Source organism: Vanacampus margaritifer, chromosome 7 (genome assembly GCF_051991255.1).
Source record: "Vanacampus margaritifer isolate UIUO_Vmar chromosome 7, RoL_Vmar_1.0, whole genome shotgun sequence".
Lineage (NCBI taxonomy): Eukaryota > Metazoa > Chordata > Actinopteri > Syngnathiformes > Syngnathidae > Vanacampus > Vanacampus margaritifer.
The window spans coordinates 4,876,665-4,893,727 of NC_135438.1; the positions used below are offsets into that span (position 1 = coordinate 4,876,665).

Genomic DNA, 17,063 nt, shown 5'->3' on the forward strand with positions numbered 1-17,063 from the left:
CTAAAATAGCACACATTACAGTCAATATCCCTGTTTATTTGTGTTAATAATTACATTGTAGGTCAGTATTGCCGTATAGAAAACGGGCAGATTTTCTTGGAATGCCAATATCATCGCAAATCGCTTATATGTGCGCACTCACTCTTCCCTGCAGCCAGGTGACCGTCGACCTCGTGCGTGCGCGTGTGTGTGTGTGCGTTTGTGTGTGTGCTGCGCGCGCCCCCGCCGAGCATATACGTCACGACACTCTTCTCGCGCGCTGGTTAAAAAGGAGGAAAGCGCACGAGCAAAACATGTGAGCGCTCCTCAAGACAAGCAGAAAAGAAGAAGGAACTTTTACTGTCCATTCTCCTTGTTCTTTTTTTTTCCTCCTCAATGCATCCACATACCGAGGGATTATCATTATTATCATCGGCAAGGGACGCCCGGACTCTGCTTTTGTGGATACATTATCACCTTCTTTTTGCTTTTTTTCCTGGGAAACCGCTAATATTTATTATTATTGTTATTAGGAGACAGACACCTGCAGCATGCTAGTACTTGTAAATGTAATAAACTCCACACATATATAGCGTTCTAATATAAGAACTTGCTTTTTCTCTCTTTGAGCATTCGCCTGTTTTTGGAAATATTGTGGATTTATTTGTTTGGATCTTTTTGATTTTTGGGGGTGAAAATTAAGTTCTTTCAAAAATAAAAACAAAAAACAAACAATGAAGCACTTGCAATTCGTGCTGGTGCTGGCCATCGCCGCCAATGTTTGGGAGTGCGGAGACGCCAAATTCGGACCCGAGCGCGGTGGCGAACTGAGCGCCAGGCGGCGACGCTGCTACGACGGCAGCCTGCCCAAGCGCCTCAAAAAGCGCGAGAGGAAAGTGCTACTGGACGGCGGTGGCGGCTCCACGACAACCTCCACGACCACCGCAACCGGCGGCGGAGGCGAAATTTGCCACCGGCTCTACCCGCGTGTCTCTTGCTGTCCCACTCGGAGAGCCGCGTTCCAGATCGTGCACCGCAGGGATGCCCGGGTAAGCTTTACAACAGCGGAGCTTGGGGACTTTTTACGACCTTCATCATGCTGTTTTATTGTGGTTTTCGGGGGTGGTGGTTTGCCTCCCGACTGTGCGCTCGGGTTGTACCGTAAAGCGACGTTTTCGTGCGGAGAAATGTTTTAAAATGTTTTGTTAACGTCACTTTGCAAACGGTTTACGTTACCTGCCGCTTGGCGTGTGGGCGAGGTCGTTGCCATTGGTGACAGCTAGTTTGGCTTTACTCCGGGGTTTTACCGGCGAAAGGTAAGCCATACGCAACCGGGATACGAAGTCAACAACATCTGTTTAAAAATTTGACAGCAAGTTGTCTGTTATTTTGTGAGTTTTGCGTTTACTGTTTTAACAACTGTGTCGTTCTCGAATGCTCCCCACCACCAATTTTGACTTAAAATTGGGACGGCGACGAATGTGGAGCAAACGTTAGCTAAGAAACTTCATCAACAATTGACATTTATGCCTGTCTGGCAACTTTTCATACATTTTTTTCTGTTGTATTACATGTTTAGTGAGGATTTACTGACCGTTGAGTGAAGTAGAATCACTTGGGTGGGTCCGAAATATACGCTTGTCATATGTGCCGGTCTTGAATGTTTCTCCACTGTCCTCACGCTGCGCGTTTCACGTAACGTCACCTGACTACTAAGTAAACAACGTCATTTTTGTCTCGTTATCAACTTTATGCGTGTATTGTCTGTTCAGACTGTTCTTCGATGTGAAATAACCCGGTGAGCCAAAAACACAAACTGTAACAAAGTCCGTGTCGTTTTTGAACGCCTTCCAACCATCTAAAATATTCACGTAAAAGGTCAGCAAAAGCAATAATGTTTTTTTCATTTCTTTTTTGTATAACAACTTTGGCAGGATCATGTTATATACACTACGTGTTTATGCGAGATTCTTCGAGACTATTCTGCGGAGCAAAAAACCAAAACAAAACAACTAGGTGAGTCAACATAACGTCATTTCTAAATGCCCCCCACAGTCCTACTACAGGCCTATTTACTTAAAAGGTAGGAACGTGGCTTGGTTTCAAACAATTTAATTCTTCTCTGTTTAACACAATTCACCGCATCTGAATTTAAAAAAATAAAAATAAAACAACTGACAATTAAATCAGTAGAGCAAAAGTAAGTTACTGTAGGTGAGTCAAAAACTAACTTCAATCAACATATTTGTCAAATGTCATTCTTGAATGCGCCCTCCTTGAATAACTGCTATTTTCATGTAAAACCACTCCTGGAATCATTCAGGGGCCCCTGGCAGGTAGTGAGTGTAAAAAGAAGTAGGGGTGGGGGGTGGGGGGGGGCATATTATTGCATCATTTAATTTCCTCAAGTCATGCAAATAAGCGAGGAGAGAGAGGAGGGAGTTAGGGGGGTTTGAAAGAGTCGACTTCTCCTCCCAGCTACACTGCCCACACACGGAGCCCATTCTGATTATGGCCAAAGAATAACAAGGCCATTGTGTTTGTTGGTTTCGCTAATGGGAGAAGCTGGAGAACATCACCCCCCCCCCCCCCCCTCTCTCTCTCCCAGTCATCAACCCCTCCAAGTGTTAATGCCTTTGGGAGTGTCCCCCTCCTCTTTTGCCAACCAACTTACACCTATTCCCCAGAGGACAAGTGTTTTGTTGGAGCTTAGTGTTGCCTACATCACTGCTTCCACTGAATAACTGACAAGTGTTCTTTTCAGACGTCTGGAGAGTGGGTTGCTATCCTAAAATTGCTGCAAAGGTTCAACTGTGGACCATAAACGGTATTACCTGAACAGGCAATGCCGAGGTCAACCGTTTAGTTAAAACACTCTAGGGGGGGGAGTTATCGTATTTGTTAGTGTTAAAGGCTAATTTAGTAGTTTGTCTGTCATGAAGTTCCCCAACATATGGACTCAAATGCGTAACAAGTCACGGAAATCAAAGTCCTAATCACCAGCTCTGGTTGAAAGTCTTACATTAAGCTTGCATATTGGTGACTATTTAGCCAAAATTATGCAAGATGAGCCAATTTAGTAGCCTTTGTCCACTCACAGTTTTGCACCACGTGATCCAAGTGGCCCAATCCTATTCCTTCCTCTTAAATAGGAGGTCTAGTTAAGTCCACATTAAATGCTTACATCACACATAATTATATATAACCGTTTGGTGATCAAAATGTTAATATTTAAAGCATATTGTTCCCAAAAACGTTGATCCGTTGTCCCATTTGTGTCAAAATTCCAAGGTGTTCAAAATACATCACCGTGACTAACTTTTTTTTACATTGCTGCTTGACCACTGCCATAAAAAAATAAAAAAAAGGGACACGAACACAAAGCCTAGCTTGTTCCGCTTTTTTGGACGGCGAAAATTTGGAGTCTGTCCCGGCAACATATGGATGCGGGGCACGCCTGAGAGCACACGAATGCTACTCGCAGTGGAACCTTTGCCAGCTCACGCCACTCGGAGTCACTAGGCAATTTAGAGCGGGAGGGCAGGCATGCCCACCACGCTGTGGGGCGTACAGACGAACACGTGCGAGGCTTCAGCTTCACCTTTTAGGCAACGGAGACAAATGTTTGGATTTTAAAACAGGTTTTTGTTTTTGCGAGTATTGAATTAAGCACTGTAAAAAAAAAAAAAAACATGAAACACTGCGCTAACCTTGATTGTACATACATTCACTAAAATTCACTAAGTAGTCTTTATATTGATAACAAGTGACGACATATATAGCTACTAGTAACTCTAACATTACCAGCAAAAGTAGTCGACTCAATTACCTGGACTGAATAAGTGGCGCAAAAACCTTTGATGCTAGTTGAGCTAGCATGACTTGCAAAATTTGCTGATGTCTTGTGTGACACTTGTGTTTTGTTACACAGAGTTCTTGTGCGACATATTTGTCTTTATGTTAGCATCGTGACAAGATTTCTGTCAGAATGCTAAATCTGGTAGGAATGGCCACTTCAACCTGTGTTCCGTAGAAATTTAGTTTTTTGTTTTGTGTGTTATAGCCTTTGGAAAATCTGGTCTAAAAACGCAAATGCATAACATCATGATTATCTCCTCAATTTCATCTCCTACTCAGGGAACCACTTCTATGATTGGCTGACAAGTTTCAGTTAAAAAGATCCATCCAATAAGCTTGCACGAGCTTTTCGGCGTTCGAACTTTGAGGTTCCATGTGTCGAAGTGTTGCAATTTTCCGTATACGTTAGCATAATCCGCTTGGCGCTGGTGGTTCTTGCTACCTTTTTCCGGTAAACACGTCTTCCAAAAAGAGCGTCTTTTCCCCCTCAGTGGCAGTTTGTTCGGCAATCAGGGAAAAGTGTAAGGCGTCCTTATGTTGGCCTTGGGTCCTCGCAGCTAATTGACTTGGACAGACTGCTAATTTGTTGATACCAGAGAGCGGGAACGATGTGCCTGTCTATCTCTACATTTGTGTTTACACACGGACCTCACACAGCGCAAAGTACTGCCAGCCTGCCTCTGCCTCCTCCTCCGCTCGCCCGAGCGGCAACCGCTCTTGACCCAAACCAGATTACATTATGTTTTATTGCAGCTAATTTGTTACATAAATAATCCTGTTCATTTCTTTTCGGATTAACTCTCGGGCTACTAACGATCCCCCGAAGTCGAGCTCGTATTTTTTTGCTTCCTTCATTACACGTGTCATGCGGCTGGCTGGGGGAGTCGTTAAAAAAAAAAAAAAAAAAAACTTTAGCCAACCAAAAGGGATAATTTGGTGCTCCAGACGAGCTAATTTACTGTCAAACTTTATGTGGGGAAAATGGGGTATGGCTACCAGGAACAATTAGTGGAGTGATGTCGATTTGTCCTTGAGAGCACAACTCGACAAAAAAAAAAAAAAGATGCTTTGTGCTATGATCCCGTTTTACTCATACCAAGAGAGAGTTCCAAGCGTGTGTTTAGGATGAGTATTTTTTTATTTTTATTTTTTTTACTGTAGATTGTAACAGGTATGTATTTGTGGCGTTTTATTATCTTTTTAATTAGCTGACACACCTGGCAAGCAATTTGGTCCCTGGCATTAGTTTGAGCAGTGGCCATTATTGCAATTGCTGCTATTTTATAGTTGATAATGGTGAGGTTGCTGAACGTGTTTTGCCTTGACTGTCTCTCTGTGGTGTATTTTCGCTGGCCATTTAAAATAGTCTGTGCAGATTTTATGTGTGGTGTGGTCTCTAATTGACTAAACCATCTATTTTACTTATGACACATATCATATTCTGCAGAGAGGACCACGCATGTACAATATTTGGGGTGAAGCATTTTATTTGAAGTTTGAAGTCGATGTCCGGCGATTTATTGGGACAGACCATGATTGAGCTAGGTGCCTTATAGTTTATTTACTCATAGTTTAGAAGACATAGCCTCGAGGCTGTGACCAAAATGGTCGCCTATGTGACCCCCCCCCCGATCTAATCATATGCTGATGCGATGATGGGGTGACTGATTTCTGTTTGTGTTTTTTTATGGATGCCTCAACTTCTCTCAAAATCGAAAGTCATTTTTCGGATTGCCTACCAGAGTTGACGTCATCCACTCTCATAGAGCTTTCCCATAAGCCGCGGCTTAAAATGGTATCTTTTTCTGAAAAGCGGAAGGCAGCGCTTCTTTTTCTACTATGACAGGGAAATGGTTAGTCAGAAGCCTGCAGACATTCTACAGGGACCTATCACCTCACTCCCTGTTATTGCAGCCTTAAAACATCACTCCGCAGCCCCCTTACTGACATTGCAGCCTTATTGGGACATGCTGGCCATCCAGCAACCATCCTGAGCTCCATCCATCGGAACCATCCAGTAGCACGGCATTCATCCGTGAATAAGGCTTTTCCGTAACCCGCCTTTAAAGTGCAATGATTTTCTGGAGATGCCCAATGTTTTCATTCCTTTGGAAAGTCATTGGAAATATACTTTGCTTGTCATCAACAAAAATAATCATTAACCCAGGAGAACCCAAGAACCCTTTTCTTCTTTGGAAAATTATGAATTAGACATTAAATGACTGCTATAAGTTCACTGAACACCAAAATATATGTTTTTTCAATTTTAACCCTTTTTTTTTAACTAGCTCAGAGTTGCTAATTTATTCAATATATATATATATATATATATATATATAAAACACACTCCTAGGCATTCTGCAACATGATATGAAATAGATTAACAAAAAAAACACAATTTTACCATCTGATGGTTTGCTGAGAAGATGGTTTTGTTTGGATTGATTTCCAGCTCAACAAAACAGCATGTTGCCAGCCATCTTGTCACCACCACTCTGGCTCATGTAAGTGCAATATTCCTCCACTAGATGGCCCCATGCAGGGGTCAGAAGTGGCACTCTGGATTTTTGAAGTTAAATTTGTAAAAAATAAAATAAAATAAAAAAGGTCTTTGTTATTTGAGTAGCAGAATTTATAGGGGCCCAATTTGACCCCGTGGGTTCTCCAGGGTTAGGTTTAACTTGCTCATTATGTGGAACAACCTCTAGTCCTTAACCAATTTCCCTCGAATCAGTCAGTCAGAAATCGATGTATTAGAGCAGACAGGAGAAACAACATTCGCAAAAACTTTACCAGATAAACAAAAAGCTCAAATGTTTATTGAGCTTCAATCCTATATGCATATTCATTTGGAACAGGGCGTAGACGGCAAACAGGCCAAGTAGTGCACACCATTTTTCCAACCTAACACCATAAATCAACGCTAAACATTAATCAGGCATTGGTCCTTATGTGTGTGTGTGTGTGTGGTCTCCAGATCTTCTCCACCAACAACACAGAATGCGGTCGTCTGCTGGAGGAGATCAAGTGTGCGCGCTGCTCCCCCAACGCGCAGGTGTTGTTCCACCCGTCGGACCCCGGCAGGATGCCACACAGGGAGCCCGACCTGCCCCAGCTCTGCCAGGACTTCTGCCGCGAGTTCTACTACACCTGCCGGGGACACGTACCGGGTAAATAATCCCCGACAGACCGTCTCTGAATCGCAAGTCTTTGTTTGGTTACCTTGTAAGATTCACTTACAGTCGGTCAGATGTTCCGTGTGGATTTATTTATCCGGCGATTTACCTCATCTGACCTCACCTTGATTTGTTGCCGACCACCCCTCGTTTGTTTGGTAGCTTGTCCTCCCTTTTTCTGCTTTTCAACGCATCCTCTCACTCCCTTGTGTCTTTTTTTTTGTTGGAAGCTTATTTGAATTAGAATCACAAACACGGGCATGTTTTCCTGACCTTGATTGTCGCAACCACACACGCGCACATATTTGCGTTGCTAACTGACATCAGCGTGGAAAATACGACGGTGCAGGTGGGTGTGAAAACAAACAATTGTGATGAGCGCTAACAAAAATCAACATAAGCCCAAGCAAGCAAGTAGTCATGGAACAAGAAATCACAGCAAGATTTTGTAGAAGTAATTTTTAAAATAACAAATGTGGAAAATGATCGTATTCTGACATGTAAAAATTGTGGATAAAAAAAAAAAGCGTTCAAGTATTCTGGTTTGGTTTGGTGTTACGGGGAAGTAGGAAATGTTCTGGAGAGGACGTAATGACATGTGCGGTTGATTAACTCATTCACTCCCATTTCCCATTTCACTGAAGCAACCCCCTTCGCTCCCGGCTGTTTTACTGTATTTTGACTGATTTTGGAAGGCCCACAGAATATTGCGTTCTATTGCTATAAAAACATGGAACCTACCAAAATAAAGATTACAATCTCTTCTTTCATCAGTCAAAAAAAGTATGTTTGTATCTGTTTCCATTTTGCAGCAGTCAGCATTAGAATATAGCCAAGTTTCATCATTATTCAGAAACCAGTTCAAAACTGGGTAAAATAGCTTTTTGCAACATGGCCCTGGTTGATCTCTTATACTCTGCTGACACCTGTTGGCTGTTTTTTGTAATAACTACCATTGCTTCAAGTGACCTCTTCAGGTCAGAGGCTGTATCAAAGCCTTCTGTATGCTCTAGCATAAAAAAAAAAACGTATAAATACGTTTTGGGTACCATGGCAATATTTAAAATAGAACAAAACTAGATGCACAGCTCATCGGCTAGCCAGCTAGCCTGGTGGCTAAAGAGAAGACTCTCCTGAAAAAGTCACTAATCATCGTCTCCATGGCGGCGAATAAGCGACACTTGTGACAAGTATCGTTAAGACAAAAGCAGGATGAATAGTATATAACAGGAGAAGGAATTCTTTAGGATTAGTCATGCTAAATCTCTACTAAGCTATTGTTAAATGTCACAAATATATAATTGATGCTCCAGTATAAATTTCACACAGGTCCCGCTGAAACTTAGGGCGTTCCAAAACTTGATCAAAAAAACTTAATCAAAAAACTTTGCAGCATAGCCCGTCCTTGTCTGCGCCGGCGGGCACATGCTGCGACATTAGCTCATGGCGCGTAGAGGAGGCGCGGTTGGTTGGAAGTTACTGCCCGGGAGCTGACACACATGTGGGCTCAGGGAGTCAAAGCATTCTAAAAAAAAAAAAAAAAAAAAGCTGAAAAGACGAGTCCCCTCCTCCCCTTTTCTCCCAGCCCCGTGTTGTGCTCCTTCTTCGCGGGCCCCCGCCGCCACAGATCAGCATATGTGGTGACGAATGACACATTTATTTTTCTACAAAGCCAGTGTGTATGTAAAACTGCTGAAGTGCATCAAGATGTCAAGTACTTGGGCCGGGCCACCCAGGTTGCCTTTGGAAGATAACCAGATGGAAGCTTCAGCGCTGGGGAGCCACGAATATGGACAAGGCTCTGTCTCTCTCTCTCTCTCTCTCTCTCTCTCTCTCTCTGTCCCTCGCTCGCTCGCTCACTCCCGTGCTGCCTCTTGCCAGCATGCCCGCTCACTCACTCGCTCCTTTGCTCTGTTCAAGTTTGCTTTCTATTCGCATCAAAATGGACAAGAAGATTTTTAAAAATCACACGTTTATGGAATAGTGTACATTGACATGTTATTTAATGGCGGTCAGATAAGAAGCATCTCCCAATTTTGCAAATGTTTGACTTAAACACAAAATTTTTTTTCGTCAGCATAGTGTTTGAGTGGTTAGCACATTTGTCTCGTAGCTCTGAGGTTCGCTTTTTCTCTTTGTACTTGTGAATATTTTCTTTTGTCTTTATTTATTTATTCATTTATTTTGTATTTTTTCCAGAGGTGGGCATTCCATCAACGACGGACGCCCATTTTGTTGACGATTGACGGGAAACTTCTAAAAATTGACTAACTAAGCATGGACGGAAGGTTTTTTTCGTTTGTCAAAGTAATTGTCAATCGGTCAATAAATTTTGCTAACGGATTGACGAACGATTGATGAAACATTGACGGATGCTTTCTTCGAATGGCGGGAACATTGACGGATGCTCACTTTGCTAAGCAATCGTCGAATGACGGAGTGACGGTTCGGTTTGAAATATTGACAGATTGACGATGACGGAAGGGTGACCCGACTGTTGACGATTCAAAATTCATTGACGCGCTCACCTCTGATTTTTTTCATTTTTATTTATTTATCTTACCAATTAACTCTGGCTTACTCCCACATTCCAAAATCAGGCGTTAAGTTTACTCAAGACTGTATATTAGGAGTCACCACCCTTGTTGAAACTGAGCTAGTTTTTTTGACAGTGAACAATATGAAGGGCTACCAGATTAACTTTAACTCTTAAAAGGTCAAATTTACTAAAATCACCTTTAAATTTGTTATTAATAATAAATGATATTCAATTCATCTTTGTGAAGGCACTGATGAAGTTTAGGAACTCTCACCACAATCTATTATTTATATAAATCTCTTTTCAAATGCCATTTTCTCCAAAATTCCTAGGGAATCACAATGTCCCACAAATGTTGAGCTATTTTTCAAACAGGCCCGCGACCTTCTCATGTGGCCTTTTAGTGGGCGAACTGGTGCTGAATCCAGCACACTTGTGCGTCATGACTCATGACCCAAGATGGCCAAATTTGGAGATGCTTTTTTAAAATGGAGACTTGATTAGGGGCCATAGAAGTATGATGGTGTTATTAGGTAGCGAGGAGGGGAAAAAAAACATCCCGCATTCACTGACTTGTGTGTGTGTGAAAGGTTTCTGTTGCAGGATCTCTGTGTAAAAGTCATCTGGAGTCAGCCCAGTTGAAAATCCTCTGTAAATTGGCCGATTGAAAGACAAGATGCCAAAAAACTCGTAGTTGCTGATTTAGTCGATTAGTCTATTTGATTGTTCGGTTCAACCCCTCCTATTTAGTCGCATTTATGTCACACCAGCCCTCGCGAAACCCTCCATTTGGCCTCACTCCCACCTTCGCACCACCATCATCCCCTCTTACCCTTGGCCTCCCTCCCCTGACCCGAGCTTCCCACATCAGCGTGCTTAAGATAACTGCGGACGCAAGCGGGTGGGTGGTATAGCCGGCGCGTTTGTGCTACTTTGATCTCCGTGTTGTGTTTCGATGTTGAAAGGGGGATATCCTATCACCTCCAACTTTTTGCTGCGGTCAGCCCTTGCAGTGGCTCGGCTGTGGGGTCGGGGTAGGACCCTGTTTGTGTTTTTATCACGGGTGGATTTGCTTTCACCCCCACTCTGTCTGTCTGTCTGTCTTCTGGCTTTGACCAAAGGAAACCGTATTGGCCGGATTGTTTTGAAGCTTGCGAGGGGAGCTGCGGAAGTCGCGCACACTAGGAATAATGTTGTGCCGGTGCTGTTTTTGTATGTGTGTGGCTGAGATATCAGTTTTACGGGCGGTCAAAGAGAATCAAGAATTCATACTGTACATACTGTACTAGAGGTGTGTGCCAGAAATCACGGCTTGCTACGTCACTTGGTTAAGGTCACCTTTCGGTTCATGTTGCATGCAGTAAGGGAACCGATAGTTTGTGTGAACAGCAATGCATTTAATGACGTTTCCGCATAATTTTAAGGCAACGACCAGCAATGAAAACTTCTCCAATAAACAATATGTGTCACAGAACTCGATTTTAAACTTTTGTCAAAATATTTACATTCATTAATTTTCTAAAATAATTGCAGATTTTTATTTAAAAATGTTGTAATGCTAATGAAAAAAATATATATTACATAAATATAAAAAGCTATTAAAAATCTAAAATGAAAACAAAATAATTTAAAATGAAAAATACTGAAAAACTTAAAGTTTTCATTTCAATATATTTTTTTAATTAATCAAAATTCTTAAATTAAATCTGTCATCTGCAATACTGATGTTTATATAATTTATGGTTATTTTATAACCATAAATGCATTTTGCACTTTACTATTTCACGCATGACTGATTATTGTATTTTTCCTCGCACTATGTATTCGTACTTATTTTTATGTTATTTAAAACAGCTTTGAGTACTTAGAAAAGTGCTATTTAAACAAAGTATAATATTATTTTTATTAAATTACGTACACAAATGCACGTGTTTTAAGATCCGTTGCTTTCCTTAGAATCAAGCAACATCATGGAGTGGCCAGCGTTTGACTGTATTTGGTTGCTCGAAAAGACAAGTTGACGGTGCGGTTCTCAAATCGACCTCCCAGACTGATACATGATAGTTTTGTTTTAAAGAGAATATTAATATCCTAAACACACTCTGTCCTGTTTATTATATACCGAAGGCCAAACATTTCCACGAGTTCCTGAGGCTTTCCGATCTCCGAAAGGGTCTTCGTTTTTCTCGCTCACCCACCAGGAGACGCCGCATTGCGCTCGTATCAGACTGACAGCTGGTGTACATTGTCAATAAATGTTTTTCACAAAGTCGAATATTTATTATTTGACACGCACAAACATGCCAAAAGCGAAGCCAAATTCATGTCGGTGTAAATTATAGTCTCTGTCCTCCTTGCAGTTTTAGCCTGAAAACCCCTGTCCGCGTTTGGTTTGGCCAGATGTCTCTTCTGCTCGTTGTGGTTTGGTTTGACCCAACACACACATATCCTATCTTTTTTTTCCTTTCCTGTCTATCACTTGTCTCTTTTCTTCTCCAATGAACACCTCATAGATCATTTCAGTTTTGCTCAGCTTCGTTTAGAAAATGTAGAATTGAATAATTTTTTTTTTTTTTTTTTTACAGAATTGTTCCAGGCTGACGTGGACGAGTTCTGCCAATATTACGGCAGACGAGATGCCGGACTATGCTTTCCAGATTTTCAACGAAAGCAAGCGCAGGGCCAAGATTCCAACTACTTGGGAGATGAGAAAATGGAAGATATCAGCAGGTTTGTGGCCACATTTTGTTTTCTTTTTGGGGTCAGATTCTGACATTAAAACTAAATTGCATAGTAGCAACAAGCTAAGTCAGGTGCTAAAGTTTGTTCAGGAGGAGCTTTCGCTCACACAAAGCAAACGCGTCAATATGGTCGCCTTTCATCTCCACTTTTACTCCAGGCTGCACCCGCCACCCGACCAGGCAACATTTATCCCGTTTTCAAAACCAAGGACAGTTCAAGTGACTTAACGTAGAGCAGAAACACACACACATGGAGTCAATGTGATGATGTTGATTGTTAGCCTTGATCTGAATGTGTGACTCACAGAAGTGTTGTTTGTGATGTTCAGATATTTGTAATTACAATCTGTCTCGACAGCTCTGCAAAATGCATAAAATATTTCATCTGTGGAGGATACCTTTTTCTGATTTGGACAAATTCCTTAGTAGGAATCTATCAAAGTACAAGCCCCAAATGGCTGACTTCCTGTTTAATTTTAGCCATGGATCCTTGAGACAATTTTTGTGCATCCTGTTATTATAGACATGTCCACCCAATTTCATGCCATGAAACTGCTGTTGGGGCTAATTTAACTTTGCTAAGTCTGACAGCCATTTCAAAAAAAAAAAAAAAAGAGCGAGAGCCTGTTCATTTTTAGAATATGCATAATGTGATTTAACTCATTTGCTCCCAAAAATGTATAATTACATTCTATTTTAAATAATAGCATGGTCCCAAAAACGTATTTATACGTTTTTTAATTTATTCGTTTTTTATGCTAGAGCATGCAGAAGGCTTTGATGCAGCCTCTGAACTGAAGAGGTTGCTTAAAGCAATGGTAGTTATTACAAAAAACGGCCAGCGGGTGGCAGCAGAGTATAAGAGATCAACCAGGGCCATGTTGCAAAAATCTCTTTTCCCCACTATTTTAAACAGATTTGTGAATAATGATGAAACTTTGCTATATTTTAACGCTAATTGCTTCAAAACGGAAAAAGATAAAAAATTACTTTTTTTCCTGTTGAAAGAGGAGCCTCTAATCTTTCTTTTGGTAGGTTGCATGTTTTTATAGCAATAGAACACAATATTCTGTGGGCCTTGCAAAGTCAGTCCAAATTCAGTAAAACAGCCGGGAGCAAAGGGAGTTGCTTCAGTGAAAATGGCTGGGAGTGAATGAGTTAATATCAAACATCCACTTATAACCACTGCTTGAGATTCTCCCACGACCTTTTTTTTTTTTTTCGCTTTACCTTCTCCTCTCTCTGACCTTCTTGTATCTCCGCCATTGCCCAGGAAACACAAACACAACTGCTACTGTGCCCAGGAGGTGTTGAGTGGTCTGCGGCAGCCGGTGGCCGTGGTGCACTGCGGCGACGGATCCCAGCGCGTTTTTGTCCTGGAGCGGGAGGGATTTGTCCGGATACTAACTCATGACCTGCAGCTGCTCAAGGAGCCCTTCCTGGACATCCACAAGCTGGTGCAGAGCGGCCTGAAGGTAAAGGAGAGGCACCACCAACAACATGTTGGAGGTGCCCCCCTCTCTATTAACGTTGCAATTATATTGTTATGCCAAACGAGACCATTCATCAAACATGATGGCGGCCAATCATGGCGCTATTTTCTGCTAATTAACTGTACATACAGCTCGCATTGTGCTGCAGCGCTCGCTCTCACAAGATGGCTTAATGGCCCGCCTAATCTATCCCATATTGTTCCTCTAAGGAGTCACGCTGAATTACAGTTGAACGCCCCCCAAAAGTGGTACGATTTGGGAGTTCGGGCAACATGTTCTGGAAAAATATGACTCAATAGTCATACAAGAAATCATTTTTCTTTGGATTTTTTCGCGTGTACTGTGAGTCATGATGGCAAAAGTTGTTGATAAAGAAAATAGCACTGTTTTGTATAAAACGTTAGAAAACATATTTAAAAAAGAGAATGTATAGAAATAAAATGGTTTTATAAAGTGTCATTACTGTACTTACTGCAGTGTTAGTGTGTTGGATGCGTGCCTTTAAGGGGCGTGGCCTACTGAGTGAGTGACTTCAGGAGTTGGGAGTCTGGTGGTTCCAAGAGGGTGGTGGAAAGCGAACACATTTTTTTTTTTTGCTAGCCGACACAGAACGGCACAATGAAATAACTTTTCACGTGATAGCAGAAGGTAAATCATTAACTTAAAGTTGAATTGCGATAATGATTTCAGTAGGTGCAGTCTACTATTTGTGATATAGTGAATTTGTGTGGTGTGTGCTGTGAGATTTTGATATTATTACAGGTGAAGTCAACTGTAAAAAAAAAAAAAAAGACAATATTATGTTAAACGTGACCTCACTAGCCTAAACATGGAGTATGAATTATGAAGCAAAATTCTGCCGTTTTTGTCCATCTCAGGGGGCGGGCCATTTTCTCACTTGCTATTGACTAAAGATGACATCACAGTTGCTCAGGACTCAGGCAACGGCCAATCACAGCTCACCTGTTTTCTGAAGCAGAGCTGTGATTGGTTGTTACCTGAGACATGAGCAACATTGATGTCATTTTCACTCGACAGCAAGTGGCAAAATGGCCGCCTTCTGATATTGATAAAAACTGCTGGATTTTGTTGCTTAACTCATATTCCACTAACGCAATATTAACCAGAATACCGTATTTAGACTAGTAGAGACTAGAACATGTTATTGTCAAGATTTTTTGGGGGGGGTTGACTTTCCCTCTAAATACGTGCCATGTTAGTGTTTGCTGTTAGCACTGGTTTCTTGCTAGCATCATTCAACTTAATAATACAGTGATTAACTTACATGATAACAATTTAACCCTGGAACTAATTATTTTTGAAAAATTGTTTTACAATCCGGGTAAAGTGGAAGCTCGGCTAGTGTCCAGGAGATGAGTTTGAACTTTAAATTTCAGCTGTACAGGCAAGGAGTGATGGGAAGTGTCTAGAATTCTTCAGATTGCATGAGGAGATGGCATTGCCGGGATATTTCGGGGACGAGGAGGAAGGGGGGGTGAACATGCTGGCGGACAGGAAGTTTGTCCCCACTCGCATGCCAGTCAGAGTTTGTTTACAGAGAGTCAAAGCAAGCGCAGCGTTTGAATATGCAAGTGGCCCCATGCGGGACGATCGGCATGCTCCCTCTTCCTTATCGTCGGCATCATCGCTGGATGTGGACGAAGCCATCGTTATGATGATTCCATCCCGCGAGTCTTGTTCTGTGAACCTTCCTCCCCCAGGCCCCCTCCAGCTGAACAGAGTGGAGAAGGTGTTTACCAGCAGCATCAACAGGATGGAGCTGCCTTCAATGCAGTGCCCCCCCCCCCCCCACCCCCTAGAGAGGGGCCAGATAACTGCTTTATCATCAGTCCCATGCACATGCTTTGATTGTAATGCCCTGTGCTTCCTTCTCCTACACCCCCCCCCCCCCCCCCCGGTCCCCCCCGCCCCCAACACACTCCCGCTCCTTCTATGGACGCCCACCCTCCTCGTCCCCCTCCATGTGCCAATTAAGCTGCAGCGAAACAATGGCGTGCTGCTTTGGTGTGGGCTTCCAGGCTGCGCTGTGGGTGTTCTGCCTGTAATTCGATCCCTGTACGCTTGTCCCTGCCGCAAATGCGCACCATCCTCAGTCATCCTCACCGCGGTCTCTCCGCAACGGCTTGATATTTTCCTCCCTCACCTCTAATGTGATTGGACAAGACGCAGCTTGAATGTATTTACTTACAGCTTCAGCTTTTTTTTTCAGGGAGAGAGAAATGTCACTGCCAATTTTTAAGCAATTTTTTTATGGAAATTAGTCAACTTCTTCCCTTGGTATGATAAATACTCTCTTTAATGATGAATTAGGAGGCGCAATAAACCTCAAACCAGCCGCAATGGAGACCTCGCACCCACTTTTGCTCCTAGAGATGATCATCAAACTTTGACATGTTTCGCTCGCATTAGGTGACGAAGGGAAAAATCCTCGTCAATTCCGTGAGCCCTGGATTCACTCAAAATGGCTGTTTCAAGCCAAATGGGCTGACTTCTTGTTCAATTTTAGGCATTTCTTTTTTTCATGGCAAATCTTCAAAATGATTGTCAAATTTGGATGCGATTCTAGTTTGTCGGGGGCCCCCAGGAGCTACTGGGTGACTTTTAGGGTTTCTTTTCAGGACTCCTAAAATACAAAAGCTTCACACAGTTTGGTGCTCTAATAACCCAATAATGTAATAAAAAAACTACCATTGGTGTATTTATTTGATTATTTGATCTTTTCATCAGAAGTGGCAAGCATCTTGCAGACTTGGCACCTAGTAGGGGTGATATGGCCTAAAAAGTATATCCCGATATTTGAAAAAAATTTGCGGTGACGTTATTGGTAACAATTTCTGATTGGTGCTTTGGAATAATAGCACTTTTATTGCAGCACAATATTTTAATCACTTTTTTTTTTAATATAAATGAAATGTAAACAAAGTGTAAATATAGCAACTGCAATGGAATGAAATAGAAATTAAAACCAGGCCAGGCAATGTTTACCCTGCGAGGTCTAATTGTAACATAACTGCTTAAAGCACATTCACTTAGCAAATACAAAGAAAGCACAAACCAAAGTCAGTGGCAAATTGCATGAGTCGAGAAAGTCCATTATTTTCTCCTGTGTGAAGAAAACTTTCCAAATAAAAAAAGAACCATGTTGCATTGTTAGGCCTTAATGGTATTGATAGACCAAAAAATGCTTTGATGATGGTTGATGATGAGGTCTAGTGTTATGCCTTGATCACAATAAGACATCAAATGGTAAATGGAG

The 17,063-nt window shown here is 42.0% G+C and overlaps 1 protein-coding gene across 2 annotated transcripts in view; it reads left to right on the forward strand.

The window, feature by feature from the left end:
• Positions 1–310: 310 nt before the first annotated feature.
• The window catches only part of hhip (hedgehog interacting protein), a 43,119-nt gene continuing 26,366 nt past the window's right edge, over positions 311–17,063 (forward strand). The window contains exons 1-4 of one of the 2 annotated variants that reach the window (XM_077570957.1): positions 311–1,028; positions 6,815–7,007; positions 12,138–12,282; positions 13,567–13,768. In XM_077570957.1, the coding sequence (XP_077427083.1) occupies positions 714–1,028; positions 6,815–7,007; positions 12,138–12,282; positions 13,567–13,768 (855 nt within the window). In that variant the 5' untranslated portion in view covers positions 311–713. Of the gene's footprint in view, positions 1,029–1,233; positions 1,296–6,814; positions 7,008–12,137; positions 12,283–13,566; positions 13,769–17,063 lie in introns of those variants that run through there. The other variant, XM_077570958.1, reaches the window with a different exon arrangement.